We start from the raw sequence: 26,406 nt of genomic DNA, 5'->3' as shown, positions 1-26,406 counted from the left end.
CAGCATTTTATCAAACAGCAGTGATTGTACAAGCGCTCAATATTGATTTACATTATTTTAGCTGGAGTGCATCCATCTGTCTGTCTATCCATTTATCTATTTATCTATCTGTCTATCTGTCTATCTGTCTATCTATCTGTCTGTCTCTGTCTGTCTGTCTGTCTGTCTGTCTGTCTGTCTGACAGTCAATCTATCAATCTGTCGGCCCGTTATACTGATGCTGGAAATAAAGTGGAATCTATTCTGATTTCACAGATTGGTTGCAAAGTTTTTGCAGAATTGTATTATTCTTCTTAAAAAATATATTGCCAGCCTTTGAAATATGGTGCATTGTTATGGTTAGAACAATAAGAACCAGGGCCACTGGACCAATATGTCGCAAGAATAAAGACATGATATTATGATAAAAAGTCTTGCAAAATAAAGTCATTATATTTGAGTATAAAGTATATTTTTATGAAAAAGTCACAGTGTCACAAGAATAAAGAAAAAAAAACATGTTTTAGTAAAATAAGCAGTAAGCAGAACTTTAACTCCTGGTTTCTTGAGAAATTACGAAATCCATTTGAATAAATCACAGATGTAAGCAACAAAACACTCGACAACTACCAAACATTTCCTCCTCCACAGAAGACACAAGTTTGTGGTTCTTTCCTTGGAACAGACTCAGCTTATTGCACAATCTTTCCTGCGGCTTCTTAGGATAATGTGATATTACAACTTTTTCTTGTAAAATTACGACTTTAATCTCGACATCTATGATGTTGTTTTGGTTTTCATTTCAAATGGCCTTAATAGTCCGTCGTAAAAGGAAAAACTGTTTAGAGATTGTAAAATTAACTCCATCATTTCTAACTGCATCATTTTGCTGGTAATCCAGTTATGCACACGGTGTAAAACTCGGGAAGGAGCCACTCGGCATAACGAGCGCTCCCATGTTTGATATTTAAGTGCGTTTTTCCCTGTTGATACTAAAATAAACCGCTTCACTTTGTAATGAAGTGTATTTACATTCCGGTTTTACTGCTTTTACTTAAGGAAAGGATCTAAACACTTCCTGCAGCACTGCATTTATCTGCCTCTCTCTGCTGTAACGACTGGATCTGTTGACGTCATGAGTTTCAGCTCTGGTCCTTTCCCAGCGTTCCTCACTGCCTTGTTTGTCTTCTGTCTCCCACAGTCAACCTTTGGACCATGTTTCAAGCTGCTCAGAAACTTGGAGGATATGAGTTGGTAAGTATTCACATATGTGGCAATATATTCCTTCTCCCTCCCTCCCTCCCTTTGTCCGTCTCCCCCACTTTCTCTTTTTCCCTCCTCCTTACGTCTCCCGCCCTCTCGTCTTTCTACCTACCTCCCCTCTTTCTCTCTCTCTCTTTCTCTCTCTCTCTCTTTCTGCCCTCCTTTTGCCCCTTGAGGTCGGTCACTATTTTCCCAAGAAGAAAGTCTTGCTCAGAGCCACATTTAGCAAAAATGATGCCATTGTTTCAAACCCCCCTCTTAAGAGTGGAAAACACATGTTCCTCTGCTCAACACTGGTCAGAAGGAAATTGGTCAGATCCCTCATTTTTTTTCCCATGTTGTGAAATGCCCATAAGTGCACACACACACACACACACACACACAGACACACACACACCCACACACAACGCGATTCAGAAATATTGTATATGATGCCGATGCTTTAAACTTGGCTGCCTCACCTGCCAATTATTCACTCACTATTCATTGACGACGTTTTTCCAAAGCGAAGTCAACGTGTGATGTGAAGTCGTATGTGGAATGGTCACGTCTGTTTCTTTTTTGTTAGCTCGCTGATACAATGTGATCCACACACACACACACACACACACACAAATGCCAGATCTGACCATAAACAGGATACACATCATATAACTGAAGCTCGGATCCTTTCAAAACCTCTCAAATATCTGCAGCTGATTATCTCGCGCTTCATGCTGTGGCTTTTCTTGTTGTTGTTGTTGCTCTTTGGCCGCCCGGAGTTTAGTGTTTTGTGTCGTAGCCTGTTGCCTGTTCTGGGATAAGAGGTTACAGCAGGAACAAGTGACTGCATGATGTTAACAAAGCTTATTATGTTAGAGAATTGAGTGTTGAGGATTCAATAACTGGAACATCATGACTCAGTAACTCCCCAAGACCTCACAATGATGTCAACCACTTATGGACGTCTTTGTTTTTTCTTTTTCTCCCTCACATGTTTTTTCAATTTCCCTCATTCCACATTCATTTTTATTTCCAATCCTTTGTCTCTTTTTCTCATTACGCTCTTGTGTCCTCTCGTCCGTCCCTCGCAGATCACCGTGCGCAGACAGTGGAAGCACGTATATGATGAATTGGGCGGGAACCCCAGCAGCACAAGTGCAGCCACGTGTACACGGAGACACTACGAGAGGTGAGGTGTCCGCCGGTTGCATTTATATATATATATATATATATATATATATATATATATATATATATATATATATATATACGACACGTCGCTGTAACACACGCACGCACATGTGGAAGAGTTTGTGGGTAAACTCCCGCACAGCTGCATCAAATACGATTTCACAATGTCGGACGCTGCAAGACAAATATTGATCCGGTTCAGAGGAAGCTGACGTGATCACACACACATGAAGTCTGGTGTTTGAGGATAGTTGGCAAATCATCTCTCACACGCAGTTCTAATTGTATACAGAAATGCATTCCTCATGGGTTTTGAATCAATTCATGAGGCGATGAGAGTCAATTCTTTTCTTTGGATTAATTGATTAGTTGCAAGGCACTATGGAACCAATTATGCTGAAAACTCCTCCCATTCCGCTCTACGAGAAGATTTAAAAGCACCAAATGACTGCCAAGTTTTTAAATTATTAACTGACCCACATGGACACACACAGAGAGAGAGAGAGTACCCTCCCTCTCCACCATGTATACGCATAGTGAGATAAAAGAGAAGTATAATGTATGCATCTAATAATCCAGTCGGATACTGCAGCGTCCTGAACCTGCACATTATGATCACTCAGTATTACCACACCAAAGAAAGCATATGGATGTGATCCTCAGGGAGCTGTGAGGGTATTATGCAGGGCTGCTTGCACACACACACACACACACACACACACACATACACCCCCCACACACACACACAAACACACCTGCTTTCCCAAGGTTAAACAAATGCCAAACACGATCTTCCCGACAAGAGATAACCAGTCACTCATGAAGCAGCTCTCTCCTCCGGGCCGACGACCCTCTCCACTTCTCTCCCGCTGCTGCAGGTTCATGCATCAGCAAAGCTTAGGCACACTCACTCACACACACACACACACACACACACACACACACACACACACACACACACACACTCACACACACACCTGTCACCACCTACAGCAGTATGCCAGCACTACCATATGACGGAGCTTCATATTGTGTGAAGATTGCATGCTGTAAGCAAATTTGCAAGCATAGGCGTTGGCGGCCAGAACGGGTTTTCCAGGAAGATTTGTGAAGCCGTACGTGTGAGAGTACGTTTCAGTGTGTTGTGTTTGTACACAAGCTCACAATGTTTGGCTGAGGGCGTCGACATGTTCATCCTTTAGTACTTCCTCACAACATAAACAGGGAGGAGGAGCTTCTGCACAGTCAAGCTCCTTATCTCTGTGTGTCTGTATATGGCTTGTATATCTTGAGAACCGTTCATCTTATCAAACCGACACTTAACACGTGTATTGTTAAGGGACCAAGGAAGTGCAGTGTTGAATTTGGTGTGATATGGACAAGTGATACGTTCAATATCAAAGCAATTACAATGAACAGGTGACCAGTGCTTTGCTTCTGATGTTGTGGATCAAGAAAGCAGCAGGTTCCCTACGAACACAGATTTTCCGGTTCAGGGTTCTGTGCACTGAGTCGAGCTCCACTGAGCTTTGAATAACCAGGTGAGCAGCTTTGTGCAGCGTCAGGTTCTGTGGACTGAGTCCTGCAGCCGTGCAGCTTCATCACCGCAGGTCACTTTGACAGTTTCTGAAAAGAAAGCTGCAAACGGCATCACCACAAACAAACAGCCCATTCCACACAGGCACGTTAACAACAGGCACTCATCTTCACTTATAACAGATGTGACTTTCAACACCTGATATTCAAGGTGATGCATATCACGTGTCCCTGTTTTGTGAACGGTCTCTACCTAGAACTACTTAAAATTGACGTATGAAGATATATATAAATATCTCTATATATATGTTTATATATATATGTGCTGTATATATGGGAGTCAGGGTTGGACGGAACAGTGCAGGGAGCTCTGAGGTGTGACTGCTGCTGCGCTGGCCTTTCCTTCTCCAGCCACTGAGAAGCAGCTGAGAGAAAATAATGCTGAATCAATACAAAGCAATAATATCCACACACTGCAGTGAATATCAGGCTGACAGAGAGAGGAGGTGTAGGAGTGAGGTGAGGGGGGGTGATGGGGCATATGTGTGTGTGTGTGTGAAAGAGAGAGAGCGAGAGGAAGAGAGATCAGCTGAAGCTGAGCAAGTTTCCATTCAGGGGAATCATTTTAGCTGAGCCTTGGTGTTTGGGCTGCTTGGAGGGCAATTAGCTTCATTGTATTAACTCAGCAAACACGGCCATTCTCTCCGCATGATGAATGAGGCTGTTTGTGGGCTCGCTGAAGTGTGTGTTTGTTCCCCAGAGGCGTCTTTGTTTCCACCTTTAATCATTAGTCAATGTGCTACAGAAATATAATTCACGGCGCAGAATGTACAGTGTACAAACTGGAACAACGCTGCGTACGTTTTCCTCTCCCCTCTCGGAAGGATCACTTCTGATTCATCTCGGCGGGCCCAAGTGGAGGAGAGCGGGAAATAATAAAAAACAGTCTCAAACTACTAAAAGGAAAGGAAACACAATTTCAGGACATAATTACTTTAGATTAAGTGGATATTCTTGTTCTTTCCCTGGTGTTGTTTGGGTTAAAGACTGCGAATCTCCGCAAGCATTCAGCTCTCATTTCAAATTATACACATTATCCCTTTACGGCCCTAATGGTAAAATCATACGAAACGGTTTCCTAGGAGATGTTATTGTGAAACACGGCACCGGCAGCGTAATTATTATATTTATGTCGTCCAGGAGAAGGCAGTGATCACTGGTAGTAATGGAGTTACATAGCTGGAAATTGAGCGGGAGATAACCTCGGCTAATTGTCATTTCCAACGTTACTGTTGTTTAGTCACAGAGCGGCGTTCATTAGTGTGCAGGGGGGGGGGGAAATCAATGTAGGAACGTCCAAGCCAAGGTCTGCCGCTGCAGCTTTAATGATATTTATTTAAACCGTTTCCCGAGATTAGCTGTCAGGGCCCGGCGCTCTGAATTAAAAATGAGGTCATGAAAAAGATGGCATCAATAACCTTGAAATAGACTGCCTTTTGCTTCTGTGCTGTGCCATTTTCTCTCTCCTCCTCCCTCCCTTCCTCATTCTCTCTCCCTCCCTGTCTCACCCACTCCCTGCCTTGCACTTCATGCTGTTTCTTTCATTATACAGGTCAGCGCCTTTTAACAGCTCCTACATATTTAATCTTCCCGGTTTCCTACGTGATCTCTTGTTACAGAAACATCACATTTCACTATCTCCCTTCATTTCTGCCTCTTACAGATTTTTAATACCTCACCGTGCTTTGGCAGCCTAATGTAATTGCACAATGGGATTGGTATTGGGGCGGGAGGGGTAGGAGGAGGAGGAGAGGGAGGGAGGGAGGGAGGGGGGGTATCCATGGCAACAGAGAAGCAATTTAGAATAATTTGCTATTTAAAAAACTAGGAGGTTTTGGGAAATAGCAGTGAGTGCGGAGGGATTCTTTTTTTTTCTTCTTTTTTTCGGATGTCAATAATTTCATCTTTTTAAGTGTTTTGACATTTTTTTTTCCAGATGAGGCCTTGTGAAATACTTCCCGGCTCAGATCATGCAGATTTGTGTGTCTTTTAAGACCAATGCACGCCTGCTCCAATTTTAGTCGACGGGATGTTTTATTGATTCCGCCTTTTATTCATTCCCTCCCGGTGTTGATGCTCCTCCGCGCGCTCACTCTCCAGATATAAAAATACATTTGTTGCTTGTAATTATCAGTAAATCTCGAGCCAGACCCCCCCCCCCCCCCCCTCCTCGCACTGAGAGTCATAATAGGATAGAGATCAGATTTCATCAGGGGGGATAGACCTATTTTATTTATTGTTGTGTTTTATTCTGTGAGGCGCTCAGTACTTTGCATCCCTCTGCTTTGCCCTTGCTGTACTGCAGACACATCAGCTGTAATGCATTACACTTCAGCTTGCCTTTGCTGATGCTCGCTCTAAAGGGTATCATTGGAATGCATTGAGAGTAGCTGCACGGGGGGGGGGGGTGGAGTGGAGTATCACCTCAATATACCCCCTGAGCTTTTTATTCCCAGAGGCTGAAACAATGACGGGTTTTAACAAAATATACCGAATATTTCAAAATCCATAAATAAAGTCGGAGAGAAAAAAGAGACAAAAGTTGCAGTGTGACACCATCACTGTATAATTCCTGTCAGCATTCCTTAACACTATGTCTCAACATGTTTTACGCCTAAAAAGCCACAGCTGACGTCTTTGTGCATGTGCTGAATGTGGACTCCAGCTTCAGTGGGAACGCTGCCAAAGAGCTTCATGTTCTTTACACTAGAATAGCAGGCAGCTATTTTAATCCTGAGAGGAAGAAAGTTTCCCCCAAGACAAAAGTCCTCATTCTTAACAAATCACAATATGTAGTGAGCTCTTAATGCTCGGTATTCAATCAGAGGGTCCGAGGTTTCCTTCCCCCATCGTTGTGTGACAATCAGCTGTATGAGAATCTATTCAAGCCCGCTGAGATTAATAAGTAGTTCAAATTAGCTGCGAATTAAATGGATTCCTGCAGAGATCTCCTTCCACTTTAAGAGTAAACACGCTGGATATTTAATACTTATGTGACAGAAAGGTTACGGGTTGTATAAGTACACATGTATTTTAAACAGTTGGTACTCTTGGCCCACACCTGCTATAGCGAGCGTTTACCACAGACTGCCACTTGCAGCAGCAGCTAATGAGAGCAAACCCCGGGGGAACAGTAGAGGTCATTTTAAATCTGGTATTTTCAGACTTGACAAAGGACTTAAGTTTTTCATACATTCCTGCGCTGCCCTCCTGTTTTAACTGCATGAATGAGGGTCACCTCAAGTGGTTTGGCTTCCAGACAAAAGAGGGGCTTTGAGGCATGAATCCAAAGCAGAGGGACCGGCTACAATGTCTGTTTATCCCTCCGCTGGCATCCTCCCTCCCTCCCTCCGTTCTCCCACCCCCCTCCTCTCTCTCTCTCTCTCTCTCTCTCTCTCTCCGCAGCAGTGATTGTTTTCTCCTCGTGCTGATGTTGCCTAATCATTGCATTAAGACGTGATAAAGATTTGATTTTTATCGTTTTTATAGTATTCTCTTTCCCCTCACAGGCTTGTAAAAGTAAGTCGTTTTCTCTCCTACAAATCTGCCTCCAGCCCCTGGGGCTTGTCCACCAGCTCTTTAAATAGTTTCTTTTCCCCCTTTTTTTTTTTTTTTTTAACGTGTGAAGCAGCTCTTGTGATCTTAACACAACACCAGCTAAAATTAATTTCAGCATGGACGGGAGGGAAATTGTTGAAATGGAACAGCCCGCAGGCTTTTTCCACTGATTTGGTGACTTAGGCATTTCTTGGATTGGAGCAGGCTGCTTGTTCCTGTAACACAAAACTCAGATGAGATGAGAGCAGCACATTGCTGGTAAAGTCACCTTGTTTTCGCCAAGTTGTCTGTTTTATTGGGGGAGGGGGGGGGGGTGCTCTGTGGGCAATGTATTATTTCAAAGGCAACGACAGAATGACTGTAGTATGATTATTACAGTATGGCGGTACATGAAATAAATAGAAATACAATAATAATTTTTTAAATGTTGTGTAGAATATCATAAATATTTATATAGACTATTCTTCAGCTCATACCTAAATACTTAAGTACTGTAATTGAGTATGTAATTAGTGAGATGAAATGATAGATAGAAATAGAGAGATAGATAAATATAGAGCGATAGATTTAGATGAATATAGATAGATAGATAGAAAGAAATGGAGAGATAGATAGATAAATGTAGAGTGATAGATCTAGAGAAGATAGAGAGAGATAGAAAGACTTGGAGAGAACTAGATAGATAGATAGATATTTTATAGAGTGATAGATTTAGGGAAATAGAGAGAGACAGATAGACAGACTTGGAGAGAGGTAGATTTGGATAGATAGATAGATAGATAGATAGGTACATAGGTACATAGGTACATAGGTACATAGGTACATAGGTACATAGGTACATAGGTAGATAGATAGATTATAATAAGCAGTCTTTTTCAGCTGAATTCAAATGAGGCATCTTGTGTCTCTGCCTCTTCAACTCTTAATCTCTCTGCTGCATATTTTAGTGGCTTGTTATCAACATGGAAAACGGCTGCTTAAACAAAAGGCGGGTGATAAATTGGACTGAGAGGAAGTTAAGTATTTATTGACCTCATAAAAATGTTGCCTCTCCTGCCTTAATGAAATTCTTTTCCTGGAATCTCTCAGTGCAGAACGTGCCCCCTGGTGGCATTTGTCGTTAACTGCACATGGCCCACGCTCAGACGATGCAGTGGCTGCCAAGCTCGACCTCTTCCTCGGAGGAAATTGCTACTTATATAAGTGGTATTGTACCATGAGTGCTATATTACACGATGATGACTTCTTTATCGTGGAGTTAAAAATGGAGAAATGACCGACCGGCCCGTCGCTGCTGAACTTTCTTTGCTTATTCAGCCCGTTCGTGGGACATTTACATAAAAGCATAAAAGGTTTAATGGCGCAGAAAGAATTAATCATGGCATTTAAGAGCCTGCAGGTCTATTTATTTTGTTAGGTCTTCTTGTGTTAATTAAACGTAACAACGCAAATAATTGTGACAATGCAGGGAACTTCCTGAGACTGATATTTTTTAGGGTTTTCCTGCCGACACAGCATATCTGAGCCTTTCCATTTGGAACTATTTAGGGCTCCAGTAATTTCCCGGGCTCAGCTCTTACATTATCCGACTCCCCCCGCCTCTCCCCCCCCCTCCATATTGACATTCCATAAAGTTGACCCAGGCCAAGGCAGCCATCGCTTTCCCACAGATCACTCACACAGTCAACACTGCACCCTGCTATAAAGTGGATGTGCCACTTTTCTAGCTCTTTGATCACTAATAGTAAACTTGGTGACACGTTGAATACACATTTAGTGTCTTTTTCTGATTTCTAATGGTGAACTATTTCATGTAATTATTGACAGCCTGAGAACCAGGTCCCTATTCCTAATGAATTCCTCTGCTGCCATGTTGAAGTTTAAACGACTGCGTGTTTCTCTCCATTCAGAGTCATTTGTGCTCTTCATTAACATGTCATTATCCCCCCCCTCTCTCTCTCGCTCCCTCTGTTTTTCTTTTTCCTTTTTGCTCTCCCACCCGCCCCTCTTCTCTTTCACAACCCCTTTGCTCTCCGTCTTTCCAATAAGTCACATTTAATAGTACATTTCCTTTCTTGGCCTGGGGCCTGGTGCCAGACCAGCTGTATGAAATGTAGTTTCACCGCTTTCCCTGCCAGCGTTTTTGTTCAGAGGAAAAATAACAAAAAATCCCACAGAGCCTCTTGAACTCTCCGAGGCTTTTTTTTCTTTCTTTCTTCCTTTTGAAGAGGAGGCGAAACAGCTCTTGATTCATTGTTTGGTTTACCGCCATGTCCCTTAAAAGGAATAGTGCAACCATCTCTTGTCGTTACACGAGAAGACCTTATTTTCTCTCCTGACTGAGAAAGTCATGTTTCTGCCTGGCTTTTATGGATTGTTATTGTAGAAAACCTGACAGAGGAGCTGGAGAGATTTTTCAGAGGAGCTCATTGAAGTTTAGAGTGTTGTAGTTTTTCAGTTGTCTCGGTTTCCTCTTCCACAACGTTTCTTGTTTCTGGTCTAATGCCAATTTCCATTTTCTTTTTCAGAGCAATAAAAGTCTAAAAGTTTCCCCTTCTGGTTTCTACATGTCATTATTTGACACATGGGTATTGTTATGTTTCCCAGATCTTAATGCTCCCATTAGTTATGACATCAGATACGGAAAATTGACTTGGGAAGGATTCAGGGGAGAAATAACAGAAGTCAAAAATAGTTGAATGTTTTTTCTGCAGAACCTTCTTTGTCACTGGGTATTGACTTAATTAAGTTGGAGCGTAAGCAGCTATATCCTGTGTCTCATCGTGGCAGCGTGTTCAAAACTGGATCTGTTGGTGTTACAGCTCAAACACTTTATTACTGTTACCACTGTAAGATGTTCTGTTCATATTAGTTTATTAAATTAGACTTCACATTGTATGAAGTTCAGTTAAACAGCTTGATTTCACGTCTTCCAGACATTGTTCCTCCTTCTCATTCCCGCACATTAGTCACACACAGACTTCTCTCAAGGTTAAGCTAATACCAAATGTGATCCGTCTCAGCAGGAGATAACTGGTTATTCACATTCTCTCTCAAACACGTACACACACACACACACACACACTCTGGCACTCATCTGAAACTGGATTTCCCCTAACCTGGTTTAATTACGACAGGATTGTTAATGCTTGCCAGGTATTAAAAGGAGGAGGTTTTTAATGCACTGTATTTGTTACACTGTGTGCCTGTGGCAAAGCTGCAGCTCATTCTGTTTCTTTTTCTATTCAACAACAAAACAGGCTCCTTGTGTGGTTTATTATTACTTTCATTTAAACTGTGGTAGAACAAAAGTAAGGTGCTTTCCCTCCATGTTAACATGTCCACATGTGGAGTTTTTTGTTATTTTAAATCTAAGTGTGTTCCTTTTGTTTATGTGATGAACTGTAAATAAATAATATTTAAACAGTTGTTCCTTATGAGCATGACGTGACATGACCACGGCACAGACTCACCTGCATTCCTGTGCCTGCTTTCTTCCTCAGGCTCCTCCTCCCTTACGAGAGGGAGATTAACGGTGAGCAGGACAAGCCCCTCCCCTTGGCCAAACCCAGGAAGCAGGAGGTCAGCCAAGAAAAGCCCCCGGGACCCAAAGCCAAAGCAGTGGGGCCCAAGAAATTGAAAGGCTCCAGCAATCCCAAGCTGGGGAGTAGAAAGGACAGCGGGGAGACGCTGAACAGCCAAGAACAATCACAGGTCAGTCAGAGGCGTCTCAACAACTGTCAGGATTCATCTCTGTGTCTCTCTGGTATTAATGTCAGTCCTTAGAGATCCAATCACGTTAAAATGCATCCTGAATCTTTCTCCTTACATTCAAATAAACACGTGTCATTTGTGTTTGCAAAAAACAAATTATGTTGTTGACGTGTGCGATGACAACGAGCGGGGGGGACTAAGTGAATGAATGTGTGCAGCTATGAAGAAGGAAAAGCATCATTATGTGGTGATCAATGTTGATATTGTGGTGATGGCTACAAATGAATCGATGTATGGACACTGAGAAGAGTAAAACAATTTGAGTGGATCACTCAGGACGGATGTTAGTATCAGGTCTGAACGGCATCATAAGTGCTTCACCCTCTGTCTTGAATTTGTTTGTCTAAATAGCACAATAATAGTAAAATGTTGAGGTGGTTTAACTGTATTTTTCTGCACGCAGGACTCGGATGAGAAAGAGGAGGATCAGGAACTGTCCGCAGCCGTAAAACAGGAGGCGTCTCTGAGAGATGAGCCGATTCTAATCGAGGAGGAGGAGGAGTTACACGTCACTCTGAAGAAAGAGGAGTCTCTGGCAGTGGAGCAGCCATCATCACTGTGCCCCAAAGAGCCGGACTGGAGAGAGCCGCACCCTAGCCTTCCCCTCCACCTGGGGCCTGGTCCCCATCCTGAATGGAGGCAAATCACTGAGGCCCTCCAAGCGAAACTGACCTGTGAACAGCAAACTGAAGGGCATTTCATTCCTAAGACCCCGTACCTGCCTCACCGCTGGGATCAGAACAAATCAGCTGGACACGTTGCTCTGCCCGAGTCCTCCTCCAGGGTCAAAGACTCTATAGAGAGTCACGGTGGGAGAGTGGGGAAGGTGTTACCCATGTGTAAGCAGGCGGACAGACAGTGTATAGACTTGAGCACAGACTCCTTCCCAGAGAAAGAAGACTATGGGGTCACTAAGAAGGAGTCTTCCCAAAGCCCTGCACAGACGGCTGCCTACTGCAAAGCCAGTCAGGGGGTCATGTCGCCTTTGGCTAAAAAGAAGCTCCTTTCCCAAGTGTGCGAGTCCAACCCCTTCTCCTTTACGTCTCCTTCCCTTCAGCCTCAGACAGTTGCGTCCTCGCTCCCTGTCATAGCAGTGGCAGACAGGGACAAGGAGAAGAGGAAGGGCGAAGAGGAGGTAGTAGGACAGCGGCACGGGTGCGTGTCAGACGCCATATCGGAGGTAGCGCCCATATTCAGGCCATCGGTCATTCAGCATGCCCAGAGCAGCAAGCCCCAGCAACAAGCTGCATCGGAGAGGAGCGCGGTCGGGGAGCTTTCAGAGACGTTCGGCTGTCGGACGAGCCATCACCTTCAGCCTCAAGTCACTCCGCCGTGGCAGCCCTATCTCCCCCGATCCCATGCCCAGGACAGCGTGGAGTCCGGGGAGAAGCTCCTCCAAGGCCCAGCCGCTCAGGCACGGAGCTATGCAGGCGACTGCTACTCCTCCCCTCACCTCCACAGTCTGTACAGGCAGACTGAGAACTGTCTGAGCCAGGAGAGGATGGTCAGCTTTGCCAACGGAGAGCGGAGAGAGCACTACACCAGGGAGCGGGAAGGAGGCCAGGGCTTCGTCTGTGGCGCCCTGGAGCAGGAGGGCCTGGCCTACAGGTCTCACTACAGTGACAGGACTCAAACACATGGGGATAGTAGGGAGGCAGACGACGAGCCCAGAGACTTCACAATTTCTAAACCTCTCTCTCAGAGGGTGTCCTCCTTCTCCAAGCCCTCCTTCTGCAGCCTACCGTATCCCATCATGCACCAGGGGTTGGACTCCCACCCTAAGGCCTGCAGGGTTCCCCCCATGACAATCTCTTCTCCCAAACAGAGCTCAGCGGAGTCGTCGCAGCCGTTCCCCAGCCCCAAGTCCTCCAGCGACTCGCCCCTCACCATCTCCATTCGACCCAGCAAGCGCAGCCTAGCGGAGCCCGATAACGAGGATTTCCCCGAGAGGAAAGTCCGAGTGGTGACGCCAATCCACCCCGCCTGCTCCATCCGACGCAGTGACCCGGAGGAGCTGAAGCCAGCGGAGCCAGCCCACGCTGTTCACCTCAACAACCATCTCCCCGAGGGCCACCCGGCAAACGCCTTCCCCCCCGGCCTGGCCGCGCACCTCTACGGCGGCCTGTACCCGCACGGCAGCCTGGTGTCCCCGGGGACGCAGGACGGGCTCCAGCACCACCCGGGGCTGCAGTACCTGAAGAGCCAGTCGGCCGTCTCCCCCCTCATGCCCTCGTTAGCCTTCCACCCCATGATGCTCCACAGGCAGCTGCTGGCCTCCAGCCCCAGCCCGCACCACTTCTACCGGCACCCGGGCGGTGCGGCGCTGTACGGGGACCTGCTGCACCACCTGTACCCACTCTCCGCCCTGCCGCCTCAGCTGTCCTCGGTACACCCCAGCACCAGACTGTGAGGGAGAGGGGGGGGGGGGAGTTGTTCTTCTCTCTCCTTCCTTCTCCACAGAAACTTTTTCAGCTTGTTTTTGTCTGTCTGTCTCTTTGCTCGGGGATTGTGGCTCAGCCGAAGGAAAACACTGATTATAAACTTTGGCTGATAACAGACGGATAAACCCGTCAGTCGGGCAGACTGACAATTCCATTTTCCTTTTTTTGTATTTGTATATGCATTTGTTTATATACGTTGCACTGTTTGTTACTTTTTTTTGTTTTTATCACCACTTACTGTATCTGTTTTTTGTTGTTGTATCCTTATTTGCACAATGCTCATGTGTATGTGCCCACAAATCAGTTCGTCACTCGAAGTCCCCGTGAGTCAGGTCGTTGCTCTGGATGTGTGAGAAGTGGAGGGCAACAGAGAAAAGCCATTTGTTTACTGCGTCTGAGGGCTAAACTTTGTTGCTTACAAACACTACAAGTAACATGACGACGTAAATGAAATTCTTTATATAACTCGGGGTGCGTTCACCCTGGCGAGAAAAACAATGTGCGACAGCTGTTTGACGCATTACTACACTTTAGGCAGCCTGTGGTGTTGTATCTGTTTACATGTCTCCACGCTGAAAGCTGTTGCCTCTTTGTGCCACAGTCAAATCCACCTGGAATCCTTAGGAGTAGACGTTAAAAGTCACCGCAGCGCTGCGCAACACGAGATAGATTCATCTTAACATTCAGAGGTGCTGTGTATGACAGATGTACTGTATACGCTTTTTTTTTTTTCACACAGTTCAGGTTATTCTTCGTTATCTATTTCAGTTCCGATGCAGCAGAAGCAGTCGTCGTGTCGGATCTGGCGACAAATCACGAATGTTTATTTTTTGTTCCTTAATGAAAAAGCCATTTTAATTCTTACTTTCTTAAGTGAAAGTAGTTTGACCCCCAAAACGCCTGTGATGAGTCGAGTGTAGCAGCCTGTTTGTGTCTGTCGGACCAGCATCATGATGCAGCCATCTGCTGTGGAATGCTCACCACAAGAAAATCTGCATTTCATCTTTTTTGTTCTTGACTTGAAAACAACCCCCCCCTCCCCCATGTGAACAAGCTCTTTAACTCAACGTGCTAAAAAAGACTCGCTGTATGATTTAACGGGAATGTTGTCACTTAAGATATTATTGCTTTGCAAATATCTGTGCCTTTCGCAGTCTTGGATTAGAGTTAGCACTACAGTTGTTAAGGTTTATCTTCTGTAGCAGGGTAGGAATATAAATAATACTGTCGCTCTCGTCTGAAACGCAGCACACAGACGTTCATACAGAAACTATATGGCACACGTGACTATCAGACACCAGACTTGATTGGTCTGGCACAGGATTTATAGGTATGCATTAACCTAATGGTTCGTTTTTGTGCTTTCAAATGAATCTATTCACTTCGCTTAGCCGCGCCAGGTAGCCAATTATAGAAAGAACCTGAAAAGATTTTCCCATAGTTACTATTGACACATGTCAGGCATCCACAGGGCATGTGTGCTGTATGTGTTCTCTGAAAAGGTACCAGACTCCATAAAGTATGCCTCCCGTGCTCCATCGCCCGGGGCAGCAAGACGACACCTGCTCTGGCTTTTTACAACCACTATTATTGCAATCCAGGATAGTCGAAATCCACAGTGAACATGTCTGGTGTTTCAAAGGAAGCGGAGAAAAAAAAGAAGCTGTAAATGTGGATGTGTAAAGTTTTACTGAATACTTAAAGACATTCATTTCTGATTAAGTACTGTACATTGCTGTGTGTAGGTAGAACTGGCGTCAGCGCCGGCTCCTGTACAGAACATTCATGCGGGATTAACTCACAACAACCCCTCTCTCGTCTTATTTTCTGTGTAAATAGCACTGTAGATAATATCGCGTGGTTGTTATCATATAAACTGTTATAATCTGTAAATAGTATTAAAAAAAACAGTATAAAAGTCGGTTACACAATCTAGCTGTGTCCTTGTTTGCTCTGTTTCAAGGTCACCGTGATCATGTTAGATTTAAACCAACACTACAGTTTAAGAATTAGGATACTCTATTTTTTATTTTGTTTTTTTTAATTTGTTGTCGTTTCACTTTTCTTTCCTCCATGTTGTTTCCATTAATGTGCATCCTGAAAGTGTTTTTGATACAGTAGCCATCTGTTTACCAATCACCCAGCTGGCGAGCAAAAGAAAAAATAGACATTTTGTATATGACCTCCTGTATATTTAATTAAAATATTTTACTATCTAAGCACGTTTCCTCGGCTGTGTTCTTTAAACGAACTGCAGATAAAGAGCAAGGGCTGTATAAACTGATATTTAATGCCAGTGTACTAACAGCAATGTAATGTTCGTCTTTTTTTTTTCCAGAGTAAATGCAGTGTGAATGGGGTTTTATTATTGTAATACCATTATCTGGCTATGAGATTCCATCTGCCTTAATCTTCACAACAGGCTACTTCTGGGCTCAGAGCCAGAGAAGCCTCTCCAGTATTTGCTGCAGTCGGAAAAAAATTGTGCTAGTGCCTGTATCTCTATGGGACGTGTGTTGGGCTGCAATAAAAGCAATGCTTTGACTTTTATTGCCACCCCCTGGTAAACCTTTAGCATGAAAAATATTCAGTAATACTTCCAAGCTCAGCAAAAAGAAAGCAGCCTCACCAGGGGTAGAATGTCGGCTGTTTTACTGCAGATCAGCAATATTTAAGAAAAATACAGTTAGGTTTCCGAGACAAGTGTGAACAGAGAGAAGAGAAAATTGCACCTTTTGAGGAAGGTTAAATAACTACAGTACTTAACATTGCACTAGTCACAAATTACACTGCAAGAGAGAGACAAGGTTAATATACATCACTGCTTCTCTAGTACATAAAAACAGATCCACTTAAAGTCTAAATAATTAATGTGCTTAAAAGTCAAATTGAGATGACAGGGAACTATTATCCTATAAAGAAGGAATTGTATAACATAAACAATGCTAATGGCTGCTATTGTTGATGTGTAATTAAGAAATGAAAAGACTTTTAAAACATGCATATAAATTTGGCTCATTAGTTTAGCTCAGGATTAAAGTGAGAATGCTCCGACCTTGTTATATCACAAAGAAGTCGTACGCTTTACTTCTCATTAGATCACCTGCTCAGAGGAGAAACTTTTCCATCCCTGGTGTTAATGAGGGCGACACAGGTAAATGTACGTTTTCACAGTAAGAGTCAGTAATACTGACATGGAATGTATATTGTTTTTCCTCTGGCTTTAGTCTAAGTAAATGCAAAGCTGAGATGCAGGTAGCTAATATATTTATTGTGATGATTTCAGCTATAACCGCATCAGTGAAAAACAAAAGCTGTGAGGATTTATCTGCAATTTTCCCTTGATTTTCCCGGTATAAAGAGTTAAGTATCGAAGTGACTAATTTAACCAAGCACAGGAGACATTTAAATGCACCTCTAATATTGAGCTGCGTTCCCTTTTGTACAATCCATTCTCTATTCTTTCAAGGCTTAAACTAAATCCTCCTGTAATCTGCCTCTCCCCAGATTTGCATCTCTCCCTTTTGATTAAACAGAATTTAGAGGGTGAGATAAAAACAAAATTGACTGTAGCATTCATCACGCTGCTTTATCTGGTCAGGCAATTTCAAGAGAAAGTAGCTAAAGCGAATGTTTTGTACACTGCATTTATTATGAAGCCAACACATCATAATTTAAGTGGTTCAAATATTTATCGGCAGGCAGTTTTGGATATGTAAAAAAAGACTCAAGGGCATTCGTTATTTTCAGCCACTCAAAAATACTCATTTGCTCAATTAAGTTCAGAGCATTTTTTTGGCGGCGGTGTTAAATTACGTTGGACACACTGTGTGGCTACTGAAAACCAAGGTCACTCCATTATAAAGACCTCCGGGAAATGGAGAACTCACATTAGTGCTTGCAATTGCTCCTAAAATCCTGTTCCCTTGAAATGGGCTATAGTGGTCATAAAGTCGTCACAGTAAGTGGAATAAGTCAATAGTTCCAAAAGGAATGACTCCTGCACAGTTGGCCAGTGGATCAATTCCAATTTGAGTGCTTTTGCAAAGACTCTTTCTTGGGCCCGTGTTCCAGTGGCGGAGCTGAGAAATAAGCCTTTTCCATTTTAGTGGGATTGATGATGCCGGTGCTCAAGCCAACATACGGCTTCCAATTCTATCTGTGGGTTAAGCTGCACATGAGAAAGTGTATAAACGGAGAGAGGAGCTGTACCGATACAATAATCGATATGGCGATATGAGGCGTCAACTGTGATTTGTGTTGTCGTGATGGACGTGGTGGGGACGTCACTCCTCCTCCCTTGAGGTTATAGCAGTAGTTTGACATTTTGGGAAATAAGCCGATTCCCTCCGATATGAAGCTGGAACGCTTACTTTAGCACAAAGACGTTCAAAAGTATCCAATCCTCCTTCCAGCACCTCTTAAGCTCAGTGTTTAACAAGTGATATCTTGTTGGTTTAATCTTTACAAAAACAAAGTGTTAAAACTCTCAACTGTGGTTATAAGGCATTTATATACAGTATTGTTCTTGGCAGAGAACGGTGATTTACTGGAATGTGTTAGACAGTTTGGGTTTTCTGGTGATGACAAGGCTGAACCGCTCTCAGCCAAGAGAGAGTCTGGCACCTAATCTCCCACAAAACTGTAACTTGGTCCGTTTTCAATACAGATTAAATAAACAAGATGTAACATGTTAATTTGTGAGCTTTGGAGGTGATTTTTATATCAGCTCCATCTGATTGTTATGCTAAGTCAAGCTCTCCATTTCGTTGCTCCAGCTTTATATTCAGTGTACAGTTTGGTTTTGATCAACTTTGAAAACTCGTGGCAACAAAGGCGATTAGCATATTCCCCCCAATGATCAACTATTCTGTTAGTATTTAAGTAACGCACAAATAGTAATGCCCATAATATCACAGTATCTCTATAAAGTGTCAGTCCAATATATTCAGATATCCCATTTCTTCAATGTTCCCCAGCTCATCTGAAGAACTAACAACAGTTAGTTGTTATAGAAATGTGTATTAGTTGTAAGGTAGCGCTAGTCGGTTAAATCCGGATTTGGTCGGAGGTCAATGTCACAAGGCTTAAAGGTTCATCCTCTCTCTGAAAGACTTCCTCAGTTTGCTCCTCGGTGGCGGAGCCGGGCCGTGACTGGCTCTGACGAAACCAGGTTCAGCTGTGGTTTCAGAGGTCTGGCTTTGGAGGCTCTGGTACTCCAGCTGCTGAGCCTGACCCTGCGGCTGAATATCGAGGACACCCAGTGGAGCATTTTTGCGGCTGAGGGCCCCGGCTCCTCCTGCGTTGTTCCGTTGGAGCTGTTGGATGATGGCAGAAAACTTGGCGTCCAGTGATGGTCTGCCAGTTTTGGACCTCGTGGCCGGCTGAGAGGCGTAAGTGCTGGAGTTCTCCTTCTCATGGTATGGAAGAGGAGGAGGAGGATGAGGACGAGAGGCAGGAAGGGGAGGTCTGGTAGGACGGGTGGGAGGAGCATACGGCTCTCTGTCAGGAGGAGGGGGCGGGGCACGCCGCTTCTTGTTGCTGCCTGGTGTAGAGCTGGAGTTGTGGTTTGGACTGGAACAGGGGGTGGAGGTTTTGCTCTGGGACAGAAGACTCTTCTGCACCACCACTGATTGAGATCCCTCGAACAGAGTGGACCAGTTTGGGACCTCCGTCTCCTCCTCATGACCAATCAGATAGTGACCATCTGTCTCCTCAATCTTGTTGTGGATAATATCTGTGATGCTCTCAAACTTGCCAGGGGAATTTATACCTGCGAGAAACAAAATGATTAAATATTAAAACGCAGACCAATACATTAAAACACTGTCGGCTTTTCCAGGCTTGATGTATTACAAAAATAATTGAATAAAATACCGCAACGACATAAGCACATGTTCCTATATTCTAATCAGTATGTAAAATAGATACATGAATAACTCGCAAACGAAAAAATCCTTGGAGCAGTGAATTATCAACCTTCATCTGAGTCCCTTCATCCACTCGTTCCAATTACTCTACTCACTGAGGTCGTTGTAAACAGAGTCAGCCTGCTTGGTGAGGAAGAGTGATGGTTTCCGTGGTGACGCGACCTCGATCTTCATTAGCCGGTCGCAGCAGTGCAGCCACTGGCCTGATTGTAAACAAGGACAGGCATGAGAGGCAGAGATAAAAGGCTCTCGTGTCTGTTCGCGCTAAGCGGAGTTTAGCTAAATATATGTGCAGTCACCGTTCCAGTCCAGAATGCTCTTCACACTGCACCTCCTCTTTAAACACTCTCAAATACACACACACACATACAAAGAAAAAAAAATCCTACACAATTATATGAATACAAACCCCTCTGCTGCATGTTTACACAAAATCCCACTCACCCTGGTCATAGAGGTGCTGGTGGAGGGCGTCCAGCCAGTCGTCCAGTTCCTCCCTGGTGTCAGTGGTAAAGACGACGGTCTCATATCCGTCTGGTGAAGGGTTGATGACTGACATACTCCTGGATTTTCTGCCTGCCGACTCCTTCTCCATCACACGGATCCTTGTGTCCTGAAGAAACAACACAAACAACTTTCAATGAGTGCGATTTTCTACCCCAGAAAACAAATGAGGCCTACATGTGAGATGTTGCAGAACAAAGTACATCGCTGATACGGCAGAAAAAACATTGAGTCAGCAGCAAAATGCCAGAGATGCAAGAACGATCTCAGTTTGTACAGAGCCAGTTTATAATTTGGTTCTTCTCAAATGTTAAGGAAAACTCTGAGCGGAGATTTCAATCAGTTTTTATTAAATTCAAAGTCTAAAGACACAAATCATTTTTTCTGATGTCATCATCTTCCTTTTCTGCCTTTATATTTCTAAAAGCTAAGGACAGAAATTTATATTTAACTTGCAGCAATGTAATGTTTTGAATGTTACAAATTCTTAAAATCCACTTTGAATGGTTTTAAGAATCTCTAATAAGTGGTGTCCTTCAGTTGCTACTGTGTTGATGCATTACCAGAAGAATAGAGCAGGAAAAAATGACTGTGTAATTTGAAAGTCAGAAAGTTTTCGCGACTTTGCCTCACCCTATTGATGGCTATGTTGAGCGTGGGAGGAACTTTAGCGTCGATTTCCTCTGGGGTGAAGTAGCAGGACAAACAGCCAGCGCTCAGGACACAGTACAGACTGCAGCAGCGGTTCAGTCCACCCACACTTTGCTGCAAATTGCCGGGAAAGAAACAATAGAACGTGAGTATTTAACCTTGGAACCAGCCTTGGAGCTAATACTTACGATAACAGCAGTTGACTCACCTTCTGACTCAGGTAGCCGCTCATCATGGTCTGTGTCATACAAGCAGGCTGGGCCACCAACCGGCAGCAGAGGTTGCCGTACAGTGGGAGCCACGATGACCACTCAGCTGCAATAACACCCAAACATGTAGAAATCATACAAGAAAAGGTTCTTAAAAATAATGATAATGTGGTGAGAAGATAAATCCAAATCTCTTATGTCCCCATTATAAAAACACTTAAATGTTGAATACCCACAATAGCCATTAAGCAACGTCCTGTGACGTGGAGTTAGGAAGAATAATGATTTTTTTATTCGGTAGACCTGATCACCAGTGATTCACTGTTCATACCTCTGAAATTAGCACTGAATAAAAATGAGCAACTGCCTTATCCCTTTAATCACTCACACAAAAGTCATCCGAGCTCGACTTCAATCATAACATATTTTGTTTAATTTAGCTTTCCATTTTAAATGGTGTGAAAAATATTGTATTATTACCCCAGTGCTCAATTGAACCAGGAGCTAAAAAGCATAATCCCTTCAAATCCCCACATATTAAATTTCCACGCCTTTGTCTCTCACCGTCTTGGAGGACAATGAGGGAGTGAGACTGGAAGCTGCCTTCAGCCTCGGGCAGACGCAGAGTGGTGTGGGCCAGCAGACTGTACTTGGCTCCTCTGGTACAGGTACACACACACACAGAAACACACACACACAAACAAAAGATGACAGGCATTCATTCAAGCTCACTGTATTGACTTCTTGTCATCTCTCGGCTCCCCGGGCTTAAACATAAACGATTAACACTCAACTCGAATCTTAACTGTGAAATAATAAAGATACACTGATATTCAAGTCTTAATATACATCTTTCAGTTTTGTTATGAATTCTCTCCTCATTCAAATACTTATTGATTGCCTTGTTTTCCTCCCACACAACACGTGGTATGTGTCACTTACCACATTTTTCATAGATTACTCGACTAAATGTTTTAAAGGAAGTCCAGTTTTTCCCGTCAGACACAAATAAAACACAGATGGAAGCGTTCCCCCTAAAAATGTAAACTGTTGCTTAATTATTGTGAAACCCTGATTTCACTCATCACCCAATGAGATTTATTTACCAGCCTGTTAAGTGAGTCTGCAGCTACTACACCCTCTACTCAAGTAACAAGTCAGAATCAAATGAGTTCCCATCTAAACAGAGAGCAAAGAGTCTGTACACTTTATGGGGAAACAGAAAACTCACGAGGGAATGGGGTTGTGCTGCAGGAAGGTGTCAGGGTCCGGCGACTCCAGCAGGGGGCAGAGCTTCTTCCCAGCAGTTTTTCCAAAGGAGCTACGGAGCTTCTTGGCAAACTTCTTTGGCGTGTTCACCATCGTGAGCTCTTCCTCCAGGGCACAACTCCACAGCTCCACCTTCAGCTCAAACTGAGGAACTGCTTCTCTACTGTGGAAAGAGCGAAGACACATTTCAGTTTCAGCAAAGAGGATAAACATAAATATCTACATAAAGAAATGATATAAATGAATACACAGGAATAAAAGATGACGGGCCCGTCCTACCAGTGACATCCCTACCAATATACGTGTCAGTGATTGAAGGAAAAATCCAAATATATATTCTGATATTCATATTATGAACTGAAAAACTCAGTTTCAATAAAGTATTCACATATTTTTAGTATAAGTCTACAATATACATGTTTTTTTTCCTCACTTACAAGATGGTGACTCCCTCAAAGCAGACGTCAGTGACGGACCTGTCCACCACCACCATGTCTGTGTCAAACACCTCGGAGCCGATCTGCATCACACAGAACAAGGCCACTCGACGAGAGCCTGGTGAGGGAGCACATGGTAGAACAGCAGGTGTCCACAAAACAACACAAGGCAAAGTAAACAAAAAGGAATGAGTGGAAACATAACGCGGACAAACTTACTCCCTCTGTTGTTGAAGTGATGTGAATCGCTCCACATCAGGGGAAGACGCAGCCCTACATCAAGAGAGGAGGAGAAATATTTATTTGCAAAGCAACACTATAAAAACTTAATGTCTATAATGCTCTATATCAATTTTGTTAAAAAATAAAACATGGATTAAGGGGTAGCAATCTTACCAGACATTGCAATTGTGCCGCTACAGGGCACACGGTCATCTGAGACTGGATCGGAAAGTCTGAAAATAAAAAAACATTAATTCATCATTATAATGGATCTAAATTGATGTTTCAATAATAAAATTACTTTACCGCAACAAAACTGACTTTAAACCTGCTTCCAAAACAAAAGCCTAGTTTTTTATTTCTGTTACACTTTATTCTTTATCTAAACATGGTCATCCAGCTAATGAATCAGCCAGGCTCTGGTGAGCACCCGGGTCCTCACCCCCTGACGCCTCCCATCATGTCCTGCTCCTCTTTCTTCTTCTGCAGCTGAGTGAAATAAGCCTTGATCCGGGCGTTGCAGGTCAGCAGGTTCTTGGAGGCGTTAAGAACCTGCTCTCTCTTGCTGCAGGCCAGCAGCAGCTTGTAGGCCCCTTCACGCATCCGCACCTCAAAGTCCAGCTTCTCTTGTAAGTTATTGTTCTTCGTGGAGATAAAAAATACAGAGAAGAAATGTCAAAGTGAAATGAAAATTATTTTAGAACGGCAGATTCCTGTGATGTTCGGAATTGTCATAATATGCAATAACGGGATGAGATGGACAAGATGAGAGGAAAAATGAACATGAAATGGAGTTGGGGTTAGAGAAGTTGCCCTCGAAAGTTTACTTTTGGTGTTATATCACTTTGTCAAGTCAACAAATAATGCGCACAAATGTGTATTTTTGCATAAAAAACACAAAATAATCCATTATCAAATCATTTGATAGTTACTTTTCTAAAAATCAATGAATTGTTGCAGCTCTGGGTGGATGTTTGAAAATGTGCAGCCTGTGAAGCAAACTTCGTTATTCAAGTGCAACCTTTTTCTGAGTGTGAGAAGAAATTATGAATTGCAGAAGTGGATCGGCTGGTTTGATATTGACCAACTAATCTTTGACAAACATGTAAAATTACCTTAAGTAGAAAATCTAATATTAATCATAATGAATTACAGAAAAAAGAAATGAATGAATGACATCCTGCAAAGAATGAGTTGATGGTTGCAGGAACAAATGAGTCAGGGCAGCTCTAACTATCATTTTGTGGTTTGAATGGAGAAGGATGATGTTGAATATTATCTGATTTGAAATGACCATGTTGTTATCAATGAAAAATGGATTTGGACAGTTAGAAATTGACGAGTAAACTCCAGAGGTACGTCTGCAGTTGTCTTAGGAACACAAAACATCTAGAGGTCGACTGATTTATCGACTGGGAGATAAAAATTGGCTGATATATCAGGAGGAAATATGTGCATGGAAACAATAAGGAAATAAACAATGCAGGAAATCTGTGCATGTTTGTTTTATGTAAATAAGTATGTGTCTTCATATTAGTGTTTACTTCCTTATGCATCTATTTATATGTAATACTTGAATACAGACTTACGAACATCATCCTTCTCCATATTATAAACTATCATATGCACCTGTAACTTCTTAGAAATCTGTCGTATGTACAACAAGTTCAAATCCTCCGCTATGTGCACGCTGTCGTTCAGGAGACTCGGGCATCGTCTCATGCTTTTGGCCTGTAAACACATTAGTTCCAACAAAAAGAAAACGTGATCATCATTTCTCCACATGCTCAGAAACAATGCAGGGAGGACACGTGAAGGGGATGAATGGGAGAACTCACGCCCCCTGGGGACTACTGGTTCAACTGGAAACCAGCGTGTGTGTGTGTGCGTGTGTGTGTGCAGGATCATATTGATGCATTGTTTAAAACAGACAAAGAGAAAAGCTAGTTTAGTTGTTTTAAATCAAAGTGAAGAACGAGCATTATGGAGCTGGAAGATGTGTAAAGGAAGAGGAACCTGGTTGGACTTAGGACCCATTAGTCAACTGTCACCGGGATTCAAACCATCACACACAGTCTCTCTCTCTCTCTCTCTCTCTCCCTCCCTCTGTCTCTCTCACCTCTGTCTGGAGGAACAACGAGCTCTGCCGGATCTTCTTGCGCTTCACCTCCATGGCGGTGGAGGAACCGGCGGACAGCAGCGACCAGGCGCCGCCGTTTCGTTTGGAGGTTCGAACGTCCCGCTGCGTGTCCATCTTTTCCTCCTCCCCACAGCCAACAGCCAACAGCCAACATCCGCCCCGCCCGCCGGGCTCCCACCTCCAACCGACAGGGGGAGGCTCGATTTGAGTCACCGGATCTGCCGGAGGGGACGTGTTGTCCAGAATACAAAAAATGTACGACCATTCAAATGAGAAATACACACTTATTGTCAATTATTATACAACTGTTATATATAGTAATGTAGTACAATCAGGTTAATAACCTAAGTTATGGTGGTTATTATCCCAATCTTTAAGTTATTTGTTATTTAATGGACATATTCAGCCGTAAAATCATTATGTAAGTCTTTAAACCAATCTGGTTAAAAACTTTAATTATTTAACATTAGAAAATGTCATTTCATTTATTAGTATTACTCGTACTGTTAAAAGAAAACACGAGGCAGACGCCCCGCCCTTCCCAGCGGCTCTTTCCCATATATAAAACGAGCGCATTTGCACTGACAGGAAGAAGGGCGTCATTACGTCACAGTGCCAGACAATACCTTTTGGTTTTTGAATTTTTTTTCATTGAGCATTTAAAAAAATGATAAAGATATCAAACTAAACCAACCTTTAAAGTAACAAACGTTTTTTAAATGTAACAGTGAGCAGCATATGAGTCGTTTATTTCTTCAGGTGTAGATTTACCTCATGAAACTTCAGACTTCACATATCAATAATCTATAATTAGTTCTAATATAGGTATTATTTACTCTAATGTGCGAAGGTTTTAAGACACTTTTACCACACTAAATAATAATAAACAATAATAATAGCCTGTAATATTGTTATGTTCTGGCATTTCATTAATGTGGTTGTTTCCATAGTTGTTTTGCTTCTGGATGCACTCATCCTGCAGGAGGCACTGCGTTTACTTACAGTAGAAACTATAGGAACATGTGGATGGGACCATAGACTGTATGTAAAGCGGATGGGACGAGCAAACGACCCTGAAGCGTGACCAGTGAGTGAGTGCAGGAAACCCGCCCCACCGGGATCCTGTGGCTCCGGGTCGAGCTGGAAGCGGCCACAGTTGGAAGTGTAGACGCAGGAGCTTCAGCACAAGCAGAAACCCAAACACAGGAAGTTACGACATCTGCTTTCGAAAGTAAAAGATGGATCAGATGAGATGTATTC

The 26,406-nt window shown here is 43.3% G+C and overlaps 2 protein-coding genes across 2 annotated transcripts in view; one reads left to right on the top strand and one right to left on the bottom strand.

Moving 5' to 3' along the window:
• arid5b (AT-rich interaction domain 5B) overlaps positions 1 to 13,753 on the top strand; it is a 75,536-nt gene extending 61,783 nt beyond the window's left edge. The window contains exons 7-10 of the mRNA XM_061087401.1: positions 1,181 to 1,233; positions 2,316 to 2,413; positions 11,073 to 11,283; positions 11,747 to 13,753. Of these exons, the coding sequence (XP_060943384.1) occupies positions 1,181 to 1,233; positions 2,316 to 2,413; positions 11,073 to 11,283; positions 11,747 to 13,753 (2,369 nt within the window). The remainder of the gene's footprint in view (positions 1 to 1,180; positions 1,234 to 2,315; positions 2,414 to 11,072; positions 11,284 to 11,746) is intronic.
• A 3,034-nt stretch (positions 13,754 to 16,787) lies between these two features.
• On the bottom strand, positions 16,788 to 25,260 carry rtkn2 (rhotekin 2). Its single transcript, XM_061087528.1, has 12 exons — positions 25,126 to 25,260; positions 23,449 to 23,648; positions 23,181 to 23,239; positions 23,004 to 23,057; positions 22,785 to 22,902; positions 22,310 to 22,510; positions 21,643 to 21,737; positions 21,078 to 21,184; positions 20,852 to 20,983; positions 20,159 to 20,327; positions 19,810 to 19,917; positions 16,788 to 19,557 (listed from the first exon to the last, which is right to left on the bottom strand). The coding sequence occupies exons 1-12, from the start codon at positions 25,258 to 25,260 to the stop codon at positions 18,872 to 18,874; spliced, it is 2,064 nt and encodes a 687-aa protein (XP_060943511.1). The 3' UTR covers positions 16,788 to 18,871.
• Positions 25,261 to 26,406: the final 1,146 nt, after the last annotated feature.

The sequence above is a fragment of the Limanda limanda genome, chromosome 15, assembly GCF_963576545.1.
Source record: "Limanda limanda chromosome 15, fLimLim1.1, whole genome shotgun sequence".
In the NCBI taxonomy this organism is placed as follows: Eukaryota; Metazoa; Chordata; class Actinopteri; order Pleuronectiformes; family Pleuronectidae; genus Limanda; species Limanda limanda.
The sequence above is the reverse complement of the archived record's forward strand: the minus strand, read 5'-3'. Positions and strand labels throughout refer to the sequence as shown.